This window comes from Stegodyphus dumicola, chromosome 2, assembly GCF_044657685.1.
Source record: "Stegodyphus dumicola isolate Sdum_Otavi_A_Nest chromosome 2, ASM4465768v1".
NCBI lineage: Eukaryota > Metazoa > Arthropoda > Arachnida > Araneae > Eresidae > Stegodyphus > Stegodyphus dumicola.
The window spans coordinates 228,643,605-228,662,060 of NC_140769.1; the positions used below are offsets into that span (position 1 = coordinate 228,643,605).

An 18,456-nucleotide genomic window follows, 5' to 3' on the forward strand; every position below is an offset into this window, starting at 1 on the left:
TCAAAGTGGCAGTTTTAAAAAAACACACACAGAAATGTGAGATAAGTCAAATTTTTATCGAAATTAAGGACTTTCAAGAACCTAAAATCATTTCCAAAAAAACTAAGGACTTTTAAGGACCATACGAACCCTGTATTAAAATAAAGGGTACTTTTCCGTTTCGCCGGCGCAAATCTCACCAAGCAGACTTTATTGGCGACACCATACAGTATACACATAAAAAATTTTAACAAATGTTAGTTCTAAGAATTTTTTATTTTGAAGGCATACACGCTATAATATCATTTAAAATTTTATAAAAAGCCAATAAATAAAGACAATAAATTTGTAAAAAGATATTAATTTAAGAATTTACTATGCTTTCATTGTTCAAGATCCTGATTCGCCGGTTCATATCACCTGACCTTAATTGATCTCATCTCACGTAAACTACGCTACAAAAATCTAATTCTCTCAGTAATTATGTACATTAATTTCAAGTTAAAACTTAATTTGGAATACAAGTTTAAATTGCAAGAACTATTTCAATTCATATGAATAGCTTACTCAGAAATTATGTAAAACCGCAGTACTTTACTTTGCTAGTGCATTCTCATTAGAATGGATGAATTTAACCCTTGACTTTGCCTTTTCTATTATTTTTGCCTTCGGGTTAGCGGTGTGATTGCATCCTAATTGACTTAATTACCGCGAATGGCCTTAGGGCATAAAATTGAGGTATGTGGTAAACATTCTATGTAATTTTATGCCAGTATTGAAAGAAACAATCAATCTGATAAGAAATAACTGGGATTTGTTTTGAAAATGAGGCGTAAAAGGTTACCAAAGAGGATATTCCGTTTGGCATCAGTTGTACCACTATTGGCGACTTTATCGCCTGCGCCGGCAAAACGGAAAAGTACCAAATAAAGATTTTAATTCTTAAATAAGGATTATAAGAACACTAAAAAAATAAAATTCCCTCATTCTAAATTTTTTTTCACTGTTTTTCTCTCCAAGTACACAGCGATCTATTTCCACTTAAAAAAACATCAGAGAATTGCAGAGCCAATAATGGCTATCTACTATTGGCTGCATATGGGTTCATAATAGATTGAATGCACACAGGTCCAATGCTAAGTCGATAAGTTTATTTTATCAAAAGAAACACTTCAGAGTTCTAGACCTCTCCACAGAAAGACTCGTACAGGTGTTCACAGGATCACAGAGCACAATCAGCTGTTAAATTTAAAACTATTAAGAATGTTAAACACAAGGCAATGCAAAGTGCATCTAAAGAGTGAGGCTAACCCAGAGATATCTTATATGATTAATACTACATATTCACTAAAAGCACTTATAATAAACCCCTTATGATAAAAAAATCATAAATAATTAATTTTAATCCTGTTGTTCTCTGTATTGTTGAATAGTATACTGAAATAAATTAGTAAACATGTTGTGTAAAGAATATCAATGACAATACAAAATAAAAATGATGTTACTTACTAGAGTGCTGAATCATTAAGTTCATACTCATATCCTCGAGCCACAGCTAATCTTACACCTTTGTCATTCCATAAATTTCGTAATGAATTACAGATGAATGGCAGCATCACAAAATTTTCATCAAAACAACATTGGCAAGATAAAATTGTTTGAGCGTGAGCCTACGAAATAAAAACTGTTATAGAATTCAAGACTTGAAATAGAAGAAATAGTTTAAGTGCTTGCTTACACAATTATAATTTAATGAACATATATAATTATACAGTATGATTCAATATTCTTTCCTTATTTCAAATGCATTATATCAGTCACAGATGTTATTTCAATTACTGTACAAAATACAAAAGGAAAATATGATGATATTTTCTGTTAAGAAAGGAATAAGTACATAATAACCGATTTCTGCTAGCTATAAAATATACTAAAGTTGCAAACTGTTATATACGAAAGAACAAAACACTAGGTAAAAAAGGGGGGAAAGTAACTGTCACTGATTTTTACTATTAGCAAAATGATGTCTTTCATGAAGTTTTTTCCTATACAGAAAGAGGGTGTTTTTCATGTACAAGTTTGGATAATTGCTTCTAAAAAAATATTATGAAGTTTATTTAAAAGCATTTAGTAATCACTTTTTAACTAATTTATTAATCAACTAATTATTAATAACATTTTTTAATGTTTTGTGGAAATTCATTATGATGGATAATACATTATTCAGCTTAGCTGTAAAATCTGTTTCTAATTATTAAAGTATAACTCATGTTAAAAGTTAAATAATGGATTCCTTATTTCTACAATTGGAGTTTTGGTCTCTATACAAAGCATACATAATTAATACAATACTGCAACTGTAACACTAAATTATTAAAAAAAATCTAAGAATGCCTTTAAGCTACCATCAGAATCAATCTTGATGTAAGCAACATAATATACTCAATTTTAGATATAGAATATTTTGGAATAATTTGCAATGATTTTTAGGTAGGGCACAAAGAACACACTGAAAGTATGCTACATTAGTTGATTAAAACAACACAGACTTTTGAATGTCAACAAAATTCTACTACAAATTGTTTTTAAGACTACAGAATTTTCAGTATCAACATTGTGGTCTTAAAAAGTAATATTTCACCATAAAATGTACAAAGACTAAGGCAATCAAGATACTAGAAGCCAGAATAATGGGACAGTGTAACTAGACATGCAATATATATAAAAATGAGTTCCTGATATGCAATATACATGCAAATGAGTTTGAATTCCAGCAAAAACATTAAATAATTTTCTGGGCATGTATCCAGCACAATAAAACACTTGACAAGCTAATTAACAAAAGGATACGGTTTATTAAGTCAACATTTCTAATGCTGTCATAGGCTACAAAAACCTATGCATAACGATCAGGTTTATAATAATCTAATAACACTAGTCTACAAAAATTTATGTGAAAGGATAGAGTTTGTAAAGCCAAAATTTCCAGTATTGTGACTTGTTACAAAATCATATCACAACTAATGCTCATTGATTTAAAAATAAAGATTTAATTTGGCAGCTTTTATTTCAACACTTTTTTTTTTTTTAATTTTTGCATAATTTCAAGTATTTTCTCATCTCACACTGTAATAAAAACTATTTCAGTTATGTTTTGTCATAATTAGTGTGATCATTACTTATACGTTAAATAAACTGAATACTAGTAACAAAACTAGAACAAACTAATTTAGCTCTATAAAAGTCTTCACATTCAGAACACTGAAGTTTTAATATAATATGGCTAGATATTATGCTACTAATTCCCTTACATTATCCTTTTTTTATTGGTGCTTGTATATTGTTTGGAGATGTTTTTACAGAAGGAAAAAAAATATACTTAAAAAAAAAAATTTCCAATTTTACATTACACCCAAAGGAGCATTTTTTAAACATTTCTGTATTACCTTTATTTACTAAATATCATGTTCTTCACACTTCAAATAAAGTTCAATTCAACAGCAAAATAATTTTAAAATGAGCATATCTTTAAAATTTCCAATACGTAGTCTCACACGCTGAAGGTGAAAATGTCCTCCCCCCTTCCCCGCAGTGCTGCCAAGTGCTGCAGTGTTGCTTGCTTTGAAATCATTGAGTTTCTTAATCAAAAACTCATAAATGCTTTACAAATTATGAAATAGATAATAAAACAAATTTTAAATTCCAAATTTGGGCTGCCAGATGTCCATATTCAGGTGGATATATACGTTATTCAAAATTTGATGGCTCTAGGTACTGTTGTTTTATCACGATGAGAGAAACATGCATGCATTCATGCGGATTTTTCATTGTTTAATTTCTTTAAATATAACACAGGGCGATAATATTTCATGGCAAAAGTTTGAAAAGTGATAGATACTATTTACAGTGAATCGACACAAAATGACAAAACAAAATTAATAGCCCTTCTGAGCTAAGGCTCCTCTGGGCTAATAACTGTTAAAAAAAAATTTCTTAAATGCACACATATTTTACATTTTAACTAGGCATTTATTCTAAAAATCATTTAATAAAACAACTTGCAAACAGATTTCTGTTTCTTTTGTCCTAGTAGAAATAGCATAATAATTGTTTTAAGTGATATATTTAAAGCAATTGCTCCCTTCAGCAATTCTGTGGTAAAATATTATATTGTTGCAGAAACCTTACTAGAGTTTCTTCCATTCCAGGCAAATCCTTCCTATCATACTTTAAAATTGATCTTAAAGCAAAAAATATCATGATTTGTTTATAAAAACCAATGGAACTTGGAATACAATAAAAAGAACCCCTATTAAAATGACAATGTTGATTGCTAACAATGAAGAATAGTTATGACCATGGTTGCCAGAATTTGGCACAATATGAAAACTTGGCAACTTTGGCAAAAGTGGTTGCATTAATACGTAGATGTACAATTTCATTAACAATTTGGAAAATTTAGCATGTGTGTTTTTTGATCAAGAATATATTTATACATTTAATCTGTTTTTATTTATATTGCTCTTTATGTATTTATTATGGCAGTTACACAATTATTTAAAAAGATTGAGAGGAAAATTAATTAAATTTCAATGAATACTAATTTTTAAGGAAATATAAAAAATAAACAAATAAGAAACTTAGTTACATCTATAATGAAATGTAATACCTTGTTTTTGGCATTTTCTAAATTGATACGCAGTATTCCCATGCCTGTGAGTACATACTTCATTGAACTTAATATGTTGTCCAACACTGTTGGCTGTCAAAAAAGAAAGACACAACAAATAAAGAAAAAGGATTATGTGAGCAATTAGTGCATAATTTAAACATAAATAAATAAATAAAAATTATAAACAAGGAAAAGCCTTTGTAATATAACCAACGAAAATATACACAATAATGCATTTCTAAATACAGCATGATAAAAAAATACAAAAAATGAATCATGACTGCTGATGATGATTGTAACTTATTTGCACATTAAAGAAAAAAAAAAAAAAAAAGAAACCTTTTCTCCATTTGTTTCTGTCAATGGAATATTTAAGTTATTTTTATCCTGATACATTAACAATTTACCAAAAAATTCTATTTGTTTATATAAATATGTACAATATATAAAACTGCATTGCCTATTGAATACCCTTTTCTTATTTCATTAAAATTCAACCAACATTTTGATTTGATGCATGATCTCGTAAGCAATTTTTAATTTAATGTTCTTTATATATGTTTTATGTTTACCATTATGTGATATTCTGTTAAGCAAATTGTTCTCAAAGTGGCAAAGGAGACCTTACTAACAAAGGGAACTCTACTAACAAAAATAGAATTTAAACTATTAAATTATTTCTTTGCACACATCCTCATATTTCATAAGAAGCAGAACTAATCATTTGAATTCAGTTACAGATTAATTACTACCAGGATTTCTAAATTTATCAGAGGTCAACTCAATTCTTAGAATAGTTAACTTTCACAATTCAACTATCTCTAATTAGTACTTTATTTTATTGCTTACTATTTCTTATCAAAAGAATATGAAATGTTTTCACTTTAAAAAAATATGCCCATATAAAGAATATACTCTGATTTTAATTTCCACTGGTAATGGCAATGATACATCCATCACTTTCTATTGCAAGATTTCAAACATACACGAGTATCATTAACAAAATAATGCTTATAACAAGCATGAGGCAACAATATGTCTGATATATGCATTAAATAACAGTAATTTTAAAATTTTCCTGAGCCTCTTAGATAAGGAATAAAGAGGCAGACATTAAAAAGAGCAATAATCAGCTGGAAACCTAACTGAAATTTGCCTATAGAAAAAATAAAAAAACAGAATAAAAAAACAAAAGAAAATTAACATTACAATTAACATCTGATGGATACAGTATATATATATATAGTGACAAATGCATGCCTTATTAATTGATTATACAGCTACCCCAAAAATAACAGACAAAGCTACAGTTTATGTAGCACTGATAATAACTGAAAAGATTGAATGCAATTTGCAAATCAGAAAAGAAGTTTCATTTCCTCAGGAAAAACATAACTTACTTGTTTCTGATTTTTAATCTTATTTATTATTATTCTTATTATTCTTATTTATTATTTAAAGGTCAAATTATTTACATCTAGATGAAACTGCTGCTTTTGTCTCCTGAAATGCATTAAACTTTTATAATCAATACTAGTGCTAAAGGTGGAATCTTATATCTTAACATTCTACTCTTTATCAAATAATGCATTATATTGCAGAAATTGGACTAGATTACTTGATTTTAGTAAAACATGCTAAAGATATCAAGCATATGCGAAGAGATGACTTTATGAAGGAATTTTTCCATAGCTTGTATTAAAGCTACATGCAAGGAAAACCATCAAAAGCTCATGCAGCCAGCCCATTTAATTGCTAGAAATAACATTTGTGAGGGCCATATATTACCGACATTTTATGGCTTGTGCACTTGGCCATTGGTTGGCCTACAAGAATTTTGTTAATTCCAAACAGCAGAAAAAATATAGATATTTCTAATTAAAAACAACTCAGTGGAGAAGTTGAATCAAACTGCTTACAGTCTGAAACTTCCAGGAATGTTCAAGATGAACTAAATAGGCACACACAAATAAACTGGATATATAATACCCATTATGCTTTAATCAATTTTTAATTAGTATAAACATTTTAATCTTTCACAGCATTAACAACTAATTGACGTTTTCCTTTTTCCAAACTAGAAACGTATATTTCTTGCAGAAAATTGCAGTAGTGACATTTGGAGACATATAAAGACAATAAAAACTGTAAGAGTGACAAAACTTACCAGCAATAAATAAAGGAACAGCTGTTGTAAACAATATTTGGCTAATCTCGAACCAATTTCTTACTCGCACTTGAACATTCTGCTTGTAATTTTTAACAATACATTTTCATAAAATTCGATCATTTACTTCATGGGACTTCCATAACAGTGTCCATTACATGCTGGCATAATGTGCACACAACCATTTGTCCACCATCCACTTGGGAGATGGCAGATATAACATGTTTATTACATTCTGGGTTGCCTACCTTGGTGGCATAGTGCTTTGACCAACGATTCTTCCAACCACTGGGCGTAATAATGCGAAAGTACTTTACATTCGTCTGCCATTTCCCATTAATGCTATTTAAGATTCCTCTTTCAATATACTATATGGAAAAATTTATTTGTCCATTTAAGTAAACAGTCAATATGCTAATTTTAATTTTTGACAAACTTAAAATAATAGTTCCAAGTTATGCACATTATGCCTTTAGATATAAATTAGATTACATATTATAGCAAGCATATGCATCTTCACATATTACAATAATTAAAAGAAGTTACTTTAAAACTTTTGAGCTCTTCTGTAGTGAAGCCATCACTATGTATTATTTTCATCTGCTTCACCAGTGTGCTTTTTCCGCTTTCACCAGCCCCTACAATATATTCAAAATAAAATTAATTTACAAAAACATTATTAGCAATTATAACATCAAACAGTATAATAAACAATGCTTCAGTAATTTAATGCATGCATAAGATGAATAAATAAATAGGGGGTTAGAAACGATAATAAACAGATTGTTCCTAACTTTAAAATTTATTTAATAAAATAGGACAGCTTCAGATGTAACTTACACATCTGAATCCAATGATACTTCATTAAACGTTTCATTAAAATTACAATAAAAATAACAATACTGTTTTAATTTTTTTTATACCACAGCTAAAATACTTAAGTATCATCTCTACTAGAATATAAAATATGCCCTATATTTTGTTAAAGTGTTTTACAAGTAAAAGGAACAGCCTATTTAGAAGATCATTTCACATATTTGAGCCATGTATGTTGAAAATGCTGATATAATTTTTTTCATGTGTTTTTAGGTAAAACTAAGTATTTCTGTTTCCTTATAATTTAAGTAATAAGAAATACCCTTTTATTACTTATTTACAGAAGGACATTTTTAACAGAAGTATCAGCTTTGGGCCAATATGATAACAGCATTTTTATAGATATTTTCAAAATATTTAGTTTCATGGGGAAAAATTGCGCATAAATAAAATTAATATTACTCTATGTATGCTGCTATTCTTTAACATGAAATTCAAATAGATGCATTACATTTTGAAATAACAAATTAGAAGAATGAGTGTAAATTATAAATTTACTATTATTAAAATGAACTGTTATTTTAAAAGAGAGACAAAGAGAGAGAAAAGATAAAAGCTTTAAAATTTGGAAATATTTACTCTAAGGGGCAACTAAAACTAAACTCTCTTCATTGAAAACAGATTGCTGTAACAAATATGCTATCAAATTACTATTTAGTAATTCTGTGGGAAATACTGTGAATACTTTCAAAAAACTGAATAAATTTTTCTATATAAATATATACAATGGGATTTCAACTATCCATCAGTCTCGGGATCATCATGACCAATAACAGGAACACTTCCTTTCATCATCATAACCAGACTCGACAGTCCATAACAAAGACCTATTTTCAACATATTATATTGCATAGCATGGATTAAAATTGATAATTAGTTACATCCATCAATTGATAAATAGTAATTAAGCTCTAACTCAGAGGTTCTCAACCTGCTTTGCACCATCTCCCTTTTCATTACTATATCATTTCTTCTCCTTTCTAAAACTCAAAAAATATATACATATTTATTTAGTTTTTTTTTTTTTTTTTTCCTTTTCTTTTCATAATTTAAAAATTAAATAACAAAAAGTATAGAATATGTTAATAAATACCAAAACTCGAATAAAATTAGTATTTTATATTCACAAACCAGAACTAAATACTTAACAACTAAATAAAAGGCTGACCATATTATTCCCCTCCTGAATTTGAAATTATGAAATTCTCTTCCAGTTCAGAACCCATGCCTTAATTTAGGTACTGCTATATACAGTAAAAATGTTGCATTTAAAATAAATTCAGAATAGTCTTTAGTCAAATGGTAAATAACAAATATTTTTAACATGACATAATTCACCTACTGACAACCTTACTGACTACTATACCACTTAAGCTTAGTTTTGTTACTATTCATACTTGCAGAGAATTGTCTGCTGAAATTTCATGCTTCAGTACATGAAATTTCCCCAGAAAGGTCCAACTGTGTAGTAATATTAGAAAAAACCAGAATTACAAACTGCCTTATGAATTATTCATAATATTCATGGCATTCTATATTACTAAACATATGCTTCCAGTTTAAAGGTCATCCCACAAATTCATGCACTTGTCTTCCTACATGATAAGCATGAGTACATCAGGAAGTACGAAAATATTTGACTCCCTTTTTCTTTATTTGCATGCCTATACTCCTCTGTTAAACAGTCTTCATCAGTTCTCCTTTTTCTCATAGTGTTATATTAATTATAAGGTACTTAGTTTAATTAGTCCATTATCTTATGATTTTGAAACTTATTATCACTTCTACTTTTCATCAGCTTTCATTAGGATTCAAATGAGTATATATGTGCATATCTGAACACAGTTCTTGAAAGTTAGAGAACTTTGGCAGCAATGCATTGCTTTGTTCTGAAAATAAAGTTATTTGGCATTAGCTTTTGGTCAGCCACATTACTCACACAATTAAGTAGAAATGGTATCAATGCTTGCTAGACTGTAAATCTCCAGAATCAATTACTGTTAATTTAAGTTTTACGTCACCTGGAAATCTTGCAAGCAATAGAAATTTATATGTAAGCACAAGCTGTATATTGTTAAGTAACAGTTTAAATAAAAAGTCTGTTTAAACCTTCTACTGTATCTACTGTTGTTTTCATAGGATAGGTAGGCTGATTCAACTGCCAATTTCAGTAAGGGACCAAGTCAAGTTAATTAAGGAATGGAACTCAACTCTACAAAATAATATTAATATTTTCATTATTTTGTGTGTTGAGAAAAGGAATTTTTTTTATATCTATCATCTCTTTGAACAGTACAAAAACTAAATTTCTTCAATCTTCACATACTTTTTGTTACAGATTAAACTAAATCTCAGAAAACCTTATTTTCATACATACAATAAATAATAATCTTTACTATAAATTGCATTTTATATTACCTTATTTAGTAGAACAGTACACAATACAGTTTAAGCACACTTGATTAAATATTGCTAATGACTTATGATGCCTAATTTATCATGTGAACCTGGTTATATTTATATATGTTAAATGGATATCCTATCTCATAGTAGCATTTGTAAAAAAAAATTAATAAGTTATTACATATTGCTCATTATTTTCAATTAATTAATTTTAGATATCTTCATTAGTTTCTGCTGGCAGCAAATGAAGCCTGTTTCATTGCCAAAATTACGGATTATGACAAAAAAGTATATAATTATTTTATTTTCATTCAGGATGTAGACATTCAATTATTTAATAAAGCTTGTATGCATCTGATGTTTAATACAACAAGATTTTTTTTTATTTGCATTTGGATATTTAATACTGCTACATAAGTGCTAAAATTCAAATTAATAAAAGTCCTATTTTTAAATACATAATAAAGTCATTACAGATTTCTGCTCTCCGCCTGTAAGCCTTAAATATTATTACTGTAAACCTTAAATATTGCAAAATAAGAAACAAATCAGTGTCATGAAATTAAAGACTAATTTATTTTCTTATAATATTTCCCTTCATGGAATTTGTTAAATAAGAATTAACCTTTATGTATTAAATGTATGTCAGAATATTTAATAAAGGATTCAAGAAATGTCACAGTTAAAAAAACTATAATAATTTACTTAATTTTCTGACATCTTCAACATATAAGAGAAGTCAAGCACAAGCTAGTTTAATAAGCTTTTGATAGGTAGACATATTCATATAGCAAAGAACTGAAACAGAATCAACTTTAAGAAGATTTCTTTATGGGAGGTTTTCAAGATTGAATTGTATTTATGTTAAACACAACAGAAACTATGAAAAACCTCATACAACCAGATTATTTAACCAAAGAATACCGCATTCAATACCAAACACTTTTCCAACAATGGGCTTTAAATGGGTTTTATTAGTTTTAGAAGAAAGGATAACAGGATAAGATAACATTCAGTATTGCTGATGTTTGGCATGAGTCAACATCCGAACATTAAGAAACAGAATTTTTTTAAGTACTGGTATAAAAGTACGATTTGTCAGTAGCTTTTAAGATGGGACCTAATGGCTTTTATTGATAACAGCACAGTTTTAAAGTACAGTAAAAAGAATTTTTTAAGTTTATTTACATTCATTGTGATAGTTCTGAATAAATGTCAATAATGATTTTTTAAAAGGTTTATTTAATTAAAAAAGTATACTGTATAGATATGATCAACAGTTTTATATTTTACCTTATACAATGCATATGGTTTAAGAGAGTTTAATAAATATTATTCACGTATTTTCTAGACAACATTAAAATACATTCATTGCCCATAAAAAATTCAGAAAATGATTAGGACATTTCATATCATTTTCTGTAGAAATTCTATGCTTAGAAATATTATTGTTGATAATTAACCCTCACAATGAAAAAAGATACATGTGTCAGTGTATTTCCACATGGTTGCATTACAAAACAGTTTTGAAATGTTCACATAATGCCATCAATATATGGTCCTTTCCCTATTAATACTTTGTGACAAATTTATAACTTCGAGTTATCATAAAATTTTTCATTGATTTAGTCTTAAAGTATTTACATCAAAATTCTGTATTCCTAATAAGAAATTCAATAAGACATTTTCATTTAAATAAAATAATCCTATAAATTCGTTATAATCCACGAAATAATTTCTTTACAATATAGACTAATTTTACTTTAATTTTATAAATCTACAAGAAATATTTTTTCTAAAAAATATGCAAATACAAAGGGATCTTTTCAAAATAACAATTACATATATATATGTGTGTGTGTGGTTTAAATTGTTTCAATGAGATTAAAATTGTTAATACCCTTTAACAATTTTAATCTCATTGAAATCTGCACTATTTACCCTGAATGCCTGAAATTAAATAAGACCAACTCACATCAGTTAGAAGCAAATTATCTAGATCTATGCATTGTTAACCTAAAGAATTAAGGCTTTATGACAAAAAAAGATTTCAACTTTACTACTATAAATCTTACAAACTGGTCTTCTAACATGTCTAGAAAAGTTATACGTAATGCTATTAATAATCAAATAAAACGTTTTAATGAAGGCTATTCTTAAACCATTTTTTAGGAGGAATATTAAAGATGTGTGAGAAATAATTTCATAGAGTATAAATGCAAATAGTATTATTTTGTAAAATTTGTATGATATTTCTTTATATATCTTTCCTTTCTTTGACTAAAAAATACGTAAAATTTATTTTTCCGAGTTGCTATTAGTTTGCCATTCAGCTGGATATTTTTTTTACTTTGTAAAATCTGCTAATTAATTTCCATTTTTCATTACTTTATCAAATAATTTTTTTAAGTTACTGTTTTTTTAATTCTGTTTCTTGCCTATATTATATGGTGAGGATAAAAATTAGCCAAAAGAAACCCGGACTGCACATTCTTTAGTCAGCCCTCTCAAACATTCCGGATTTTCCTAATGAACATTTGTTTCACCAGTTCAACAAGAAACAAGTAATCATATTTTTAGCTCTGTATTCACTGTCATAATTATTTCTTTCCTTTATATATAATGACACTATAAACATTTTTCTTAGTTTATTATCAAAGTATAACAGAGTAAAAAATCATATGAGTCTTTTTTTCTAATATATTATTTAATCTTTATTTGAAATTTTCACTTGTATTCACATATATAGGACTGATAATACTGAATATTTTTTATATGGATTAGATTTATTCTATAGGAAGAGTTTTAAATTTTCAACAGTACTAAAATCATTTATATTATTAATTCAGCACCTACGATAATTTTAAGCTTACAGAAACAAAATTAATCTGGCTCAAAAGAGTATATTACCTCCTCTTGACAATGTAAGGGTCAGATAATAATAATATAGTTCTTTGTACTTTTTTGTCATTTATACCACTATATTTACTTTATATGATACAGAAAATATAATTTTGACTCCATTTTCAGTTTTAATTTTAAAATAAATTCTAATTTGCCGTATCAGTAATTTGCTCACTTTAAGATACATTATTTATTTTCTTACTTTTCTTTTGCCTATTTAGTTTTAAGTTTAACTTCATATATAATTATCCCACAGCAATAAACTTTAGTACTATTCCATAGTATCAAAACAAAATACTCATTAATTTTAGTGTTCATGATACAGCAAATATTTCATCTGATCACATATTAATGTTTCCAGTTCTATAATTATTTTCTCCACATTCAAGTGTTTCCTTTACTAAAATTTAAAAGTCCTCTAGAGAAAACTGTGATGTTCAAATATTTTATAAAACTTGTATTCCAAAACAAAGGTGACTACAAAGACTATTTTAGGGGAAAAAAACAGTGTTAGAGCATTTCCATCAGAGGGGTGCTAATAGTTAACCTATTGTTTGTTGATTCTAACAGTTATCAACAAATTTTATTTTGCTGTTTTTAAAAAGTAATTACTTAGAGCTTGGCTCCTAAATATATTTAGTATTTTACAGTGAAATTTAAATAAAGCAGTTTTTTTTAAGTATTTCACAATTTTTTAATGCTAATCCAGCACTAATGATATTATCTCGGCTGATCTTTGGAATATGGTAACCGGTAGTTCGGCGACATTTTGGAGGCGATAAAGGTTACTACCTAGGACTTTGGTAATAATGTGAGAAGCACACAGTTCCGATTACGCATTATTTTGTGTGAGGGAAATGAAAGATCATGAGATATGTCATGTGACATTAATGGACGAATTACAGTTGTTTAATCGGAAAAGGGGGGAAATCTGGAAGTTTCGTATTTAGCTATATTCTGTGTTGTGTGAAACATGACATTAATGGACGAATTACAGTTCTTTAATCGGAAAAGGGGGTTAATTTGGAAAAGCTTCATTGTGTGTTGTGTGAAATAGTGTTGATTAATTTTCGGATTGCATGGCGCTATGTAAAGTGAATTCTAAATTTTTAATGCGTTTATCTGATAATAATAAAAAGTTGAGATTGTGTGAAAGGAAGGATATTACAAGTTTAAATGGCGGTGCAAGAAATATGGTGAAAATGGACATTTTGTGAAAAGGAGTGTAAGGAAGGGTACGTGGTTTGCTGAAAGTAGTTTGAGTATAGGTGAAATTTTATTAATTTCTTATTACTTCATGAATACACTTCCAGTTGACTACTGGATTTAGGATTTAGAAATTAGCAGTAGTACTGCAGCGACGTAATGAAGATTCTGAAGAAGATTAGGTAAGTTAGTATTTTTAATCATTTGAGGATATTATTTTTATGCATTGTTCTAAATGTAAGGAGTAAATAAATTAAAATGGTATTATTTGAAAATTGTTATTAGCAATGATTTAGTTTAAAGTAATTAGGATTGTAATCTAATTTTTATTAATTTAATGTATGTGCTTATTTATATTTTAAGTAGTGTTTTTTAATTTTATTATATTTTAATTTAATGATCGTGATTTTGTGAGTTACATGTTTGTAGTATTTTGGAATATGTTTGAGTAGTATACGTTGAGTATTTTCATGCATTTTTGTGAAATTTTTCTAATTTATGAGAAAAAAACAGTGTACATGGATATAGTGAAGAGTGTGCGCAATGCCATTTTTGAGCAATTCTGGGATTTTTTTTAAGTAAAAATAAGTCGACATGTACATGGTTTAGTGATATTTTAATTAAATGATAGTTATTTTGTGAATTTTATGTTTGTAGGAATTTGGTATACGTTTTAGTTGAAGTAACCGTGCATGGAAATAATTTAAATATTTGACACTAAGTATTTGTAATGTTTGCGGTATGAATTCGTTGGTGACATTTATAATATAATAGATAATTTAGAGGTAAAAGTTTTTGGATATTTTATACGTGGAAATGTTCATATTTGGAAAGGGTATATACTTTTTCGCGATAAGGTAATTTCATATATGTTCTTTTTACTGGGTTTAAAGATTCAGAAAATTGTCATGCATTTTCGTGAAATTTTTCTAATTTATGAGAAAAAAGCAGTGTACATGGATATAGTGAAGAGTGTGCGCAGTGCCATTTTTGTGCAATTCTGTGATTTTTTTTAAGTAAAAATAAGTCGACGTGTACATGGTTTATGTGTAGTGTTATTGTGAAAAACGCGCAAGGAGTTTGCGATTGTGCACTTTTTCCCAATTTTGCAGTGAATATTTGTCATGATTAAGCAGTTTTGTTCAATAAAATTTCTAGTATAAGTGCAATTTGGCTAGTAGATTGTTGGAAAAAGTGTTTAGTAAATAAAAAGAAAAGAAACATGTCTTTACTTCATGAAGACAAAATGGTGGCGGAAAAAAAAAAAAAAAAAAAAATACAGGGTTGCTGTAGCAGAGTTGGTCGCCAAATTTTCGCCAAAAAATTGCCAAGTTACCATAATCCAAAGATCAACCATTTTCTCTACACACTCACTCACACAGAAAAAAAAGACAGAATCTAACACTTTACTTGGTGCCTCTTGTTTTTTGATGATTCTGTTTTGACGCCAAGATCGGTGCCAGAAAAGCACAATTTCAAGATGGCCGCTACATAAAACCAAAATAAAAAGCCAAGGAATTGCACAAACTAGGCATTGCGCACTGCCTTAAATTTGTTCATGTACACATCAATCTATTTTCTTAAAAAAAATCAGGAAGATAAAACAAAGTTAAAACTATCATGGTAACCATAAATGAGGTTTCATCGCCAAAATTAAAAAAAAAAAAAAAAATAGCTAATCGAAGGGGCACCCAATTCTACACTAGAGCCCTTTACTTTTATTTTTCAATTAATTTTTTATGCTTTTTAATTAATAGTTTTAATGTCAAGGTTTAATTAAAACATTCAAGATAATGCTTTCGATATAATTACAACTGTATGTTTAATCATTATTTACAGTAGTATATTCCACTACATGGGCTAAATTATTATTTCAAGTTGGACTAAGGTACAGAAGAAAGCAATTTTTATTTGATCGTTGCTTTCCAGTAACAAAATATCACGTTTGATATTAAGCTATTAAACTTAAAACTGAACAACAAACTATCCTAAATTAGAAAACCAAAAAATAAGTTAAACGTATATACCCAGCAAGAGTATTTTTATGACATTTCGCTCTTGTTTTGCAAGCTCCGCAAGTTGTCTGTCAATTTCTTCGCTTCTTATTTGAGCTCGTCTTTCTTCTTCGTCAAGACTTAAACATGCCCCCATGCTCCATTACCTCAAAATTAAAAACTCCAACTTACATACTGGAAGAGAAAAACAAATTACTTATAAAACTGGAAACCATCGGCAACAAATTTAAATATATCTAATTCTAATACAGTCTACACTGCAATTAATTTTATATCCTTTATCGGATATATAGTATAACGCAAAGGGGTCGTTTTATACCAAAATTATTATCATGAATACCAAGTTTTGGCTAAAAATTCTTATAATATACCAAATCACGCTTAGAATGCTTACATTTTTGTTGTCAAACAGGATTACAGAGGCCGTTTGTTGCCAAACTAGAGTAGCTAAAGCAGTCAATATAAAAAGACAGTGGCTTAGTAAATGTTTACATTCGCGAAAATTATTTGAATTTGTTCCGTAATTATTATAAAAAATCACTATTTAATTATATTTAATTATTAATTACTATTATATAACATTTTATTGTACATCTTCATTTAGAATTTAAAATATTGCAAGAATTACTGTTACTATATTCAAAGGAACCATAAGAAAAGTGCCTTAAATATTGGCCGACCATTTTTCCACGAGTCAAAAATGAGGCACCAGCATCACTCAAAATGAAATGAGATGTGATTATAACACAACCTATATATGTTTCGTTACGATTTACTATGGATATTTCTCTAACGATGTTATATTAGACGACATTTTGGTGTTTACCGTTTTACTTCTTATATTTTGTGATATAGTTAAGCCCAGCGTAGTCTAAATTTCAACCTAGATTGCTCTTTTGGCCATATAATATTCAGAAAATATTTTTTGGTGCTACTTTGGTAGACGGTTGCACGGATTTTGGCGAGTTTTTGGCAATTTTTCTTTTGGCGAGTAATACGACTTATGGTAAACCCATTGCTGGATAAGTTATTTATGGTAACCGATACTTTGTTGACATTTTATTTTAAAAATAATGCGTGTTATTATGCATAAATTCCGTGTTTTAAATATTATTTATGGCTTCTAAATATTAAAAATAAATTTAATTTTGCATTTTTATTTGAAATAAAAATTATATTCTTTATCATATTTTATGAAATTTTATGCTGTGGATGATGTAATCAGTGACGTCACCTTACTTTAAAACACAGCCAACTCTATCATGGCCTTGAAGCGAAATCAGTTTCGGAAGGTCACGTGATCAAAATAGTCGATCTTTTTCTCTTCGCTATAAGCGCGAAATTTAACTTGCCAAAAATAATAGTTTTCTCTTAATATAAATATAAGTAAAATTAATAAACGTGACTAGGTCGCATGACTTGCATTAAATTTTTCATAGTGTAATATTTTCACAGCCGGTAAAATGAATATCTTCAATAATTTTTAAAACAATTGTACTTTGTTTATGTAACTAAAAATATCATTGAGAATCACCAGAAAAAAACGTTATTTCTGCAATTTTAATAAAAATGGAATTCATTTATGTAATCTAAAATCAAATTTGTTCCCAAAATAATATAAAATCCACAAAAGGGGAAAAATTCAATAGGTTTATAGATGTAAATTTTATTTAGATTTTCTTAACACTAAAATAAATATTAAGAGCAGAATATTTTGTAAAAATTCATGCCGCTCCCATCGCATCAGCTATATAAATTTTTAGAATGCAAATATTCATAGTCATCTCTCATCACTTCATTCACTAATAAAAACTTAAATATCACAATTTTATCAAAACAGGGAAATGAATTAAAAATTCCTTAAATGCTAGGAAATTTGTGTATAAAAACAAACTTACATGCATGTTATGCTATAAATAAATCTTTCAAGAAAATTTTGGCAAATTAAATGCTAATTACATTCATAAAAAGGACAACCTTCTATTTGTGCCAGCTCCAATTTTATGTTGTATCACTTTTTCCAAACCACCGAAGAGGTAAGTGATTAGGTTCGTTTTTTTTACAGTGGTGTCCCCAAATTACAGGCCTATTCCACTATCAAAAATAGATTCATAAAACTTGGAGCTGTGCCATATACACACATCCTACATATCATACATCATTTATGCAGAAGCATACATAAAAACAAACAGTTGTGACTTATTAACTGAAATTAACTGGTAAATTTTTTAACT

The 18,456-nt window shown here is 28.1% G+C and overlaps 1 protein-coding gene across 1 annotated transcript in view; it reads right to left on the bottom strand.

Annotated features, from left to right (window-relative positions):
- The window catches only part of LOC118188194 (guanine nucleotide-binding protein G(o) subunit alpha-like), a 33,193-nt gene extending 16,469 nt beyond the window's left edge, over window positions 1–16,724 (bottom strand). The window contains exons 1-5 of the mRNA XM_035358567.2: window positions 16,617–16,724; window positions 16,235–16,396; window positions 7,365–7,456; window positions 4,649–4,741; window positions 1,489–1,649 (exon numbers count right to left, since the gene is read on the bottom strand). Coding sequence (XP_035214458.1) covers window positions 1,489–1,649; window positions 4,649–4,741; window positions 7,365–7,456; window positions 16,235–16,358 — 470 coding nt within the window. The 5' untranslated portion in view covers window positions 16,359–16,396; window positions 16,617–16,724. The remainder of the gene's footprint in view (window positions 1–1,488; window positions 1,650–4,648; window positions 4,742–7,364; window positions 7,457–16,234; window positions 16,397–16,616) is intronic.
- Between the last annotated feature and the right edge of the window lie 1,732 nt (window positions 16,725–18,456).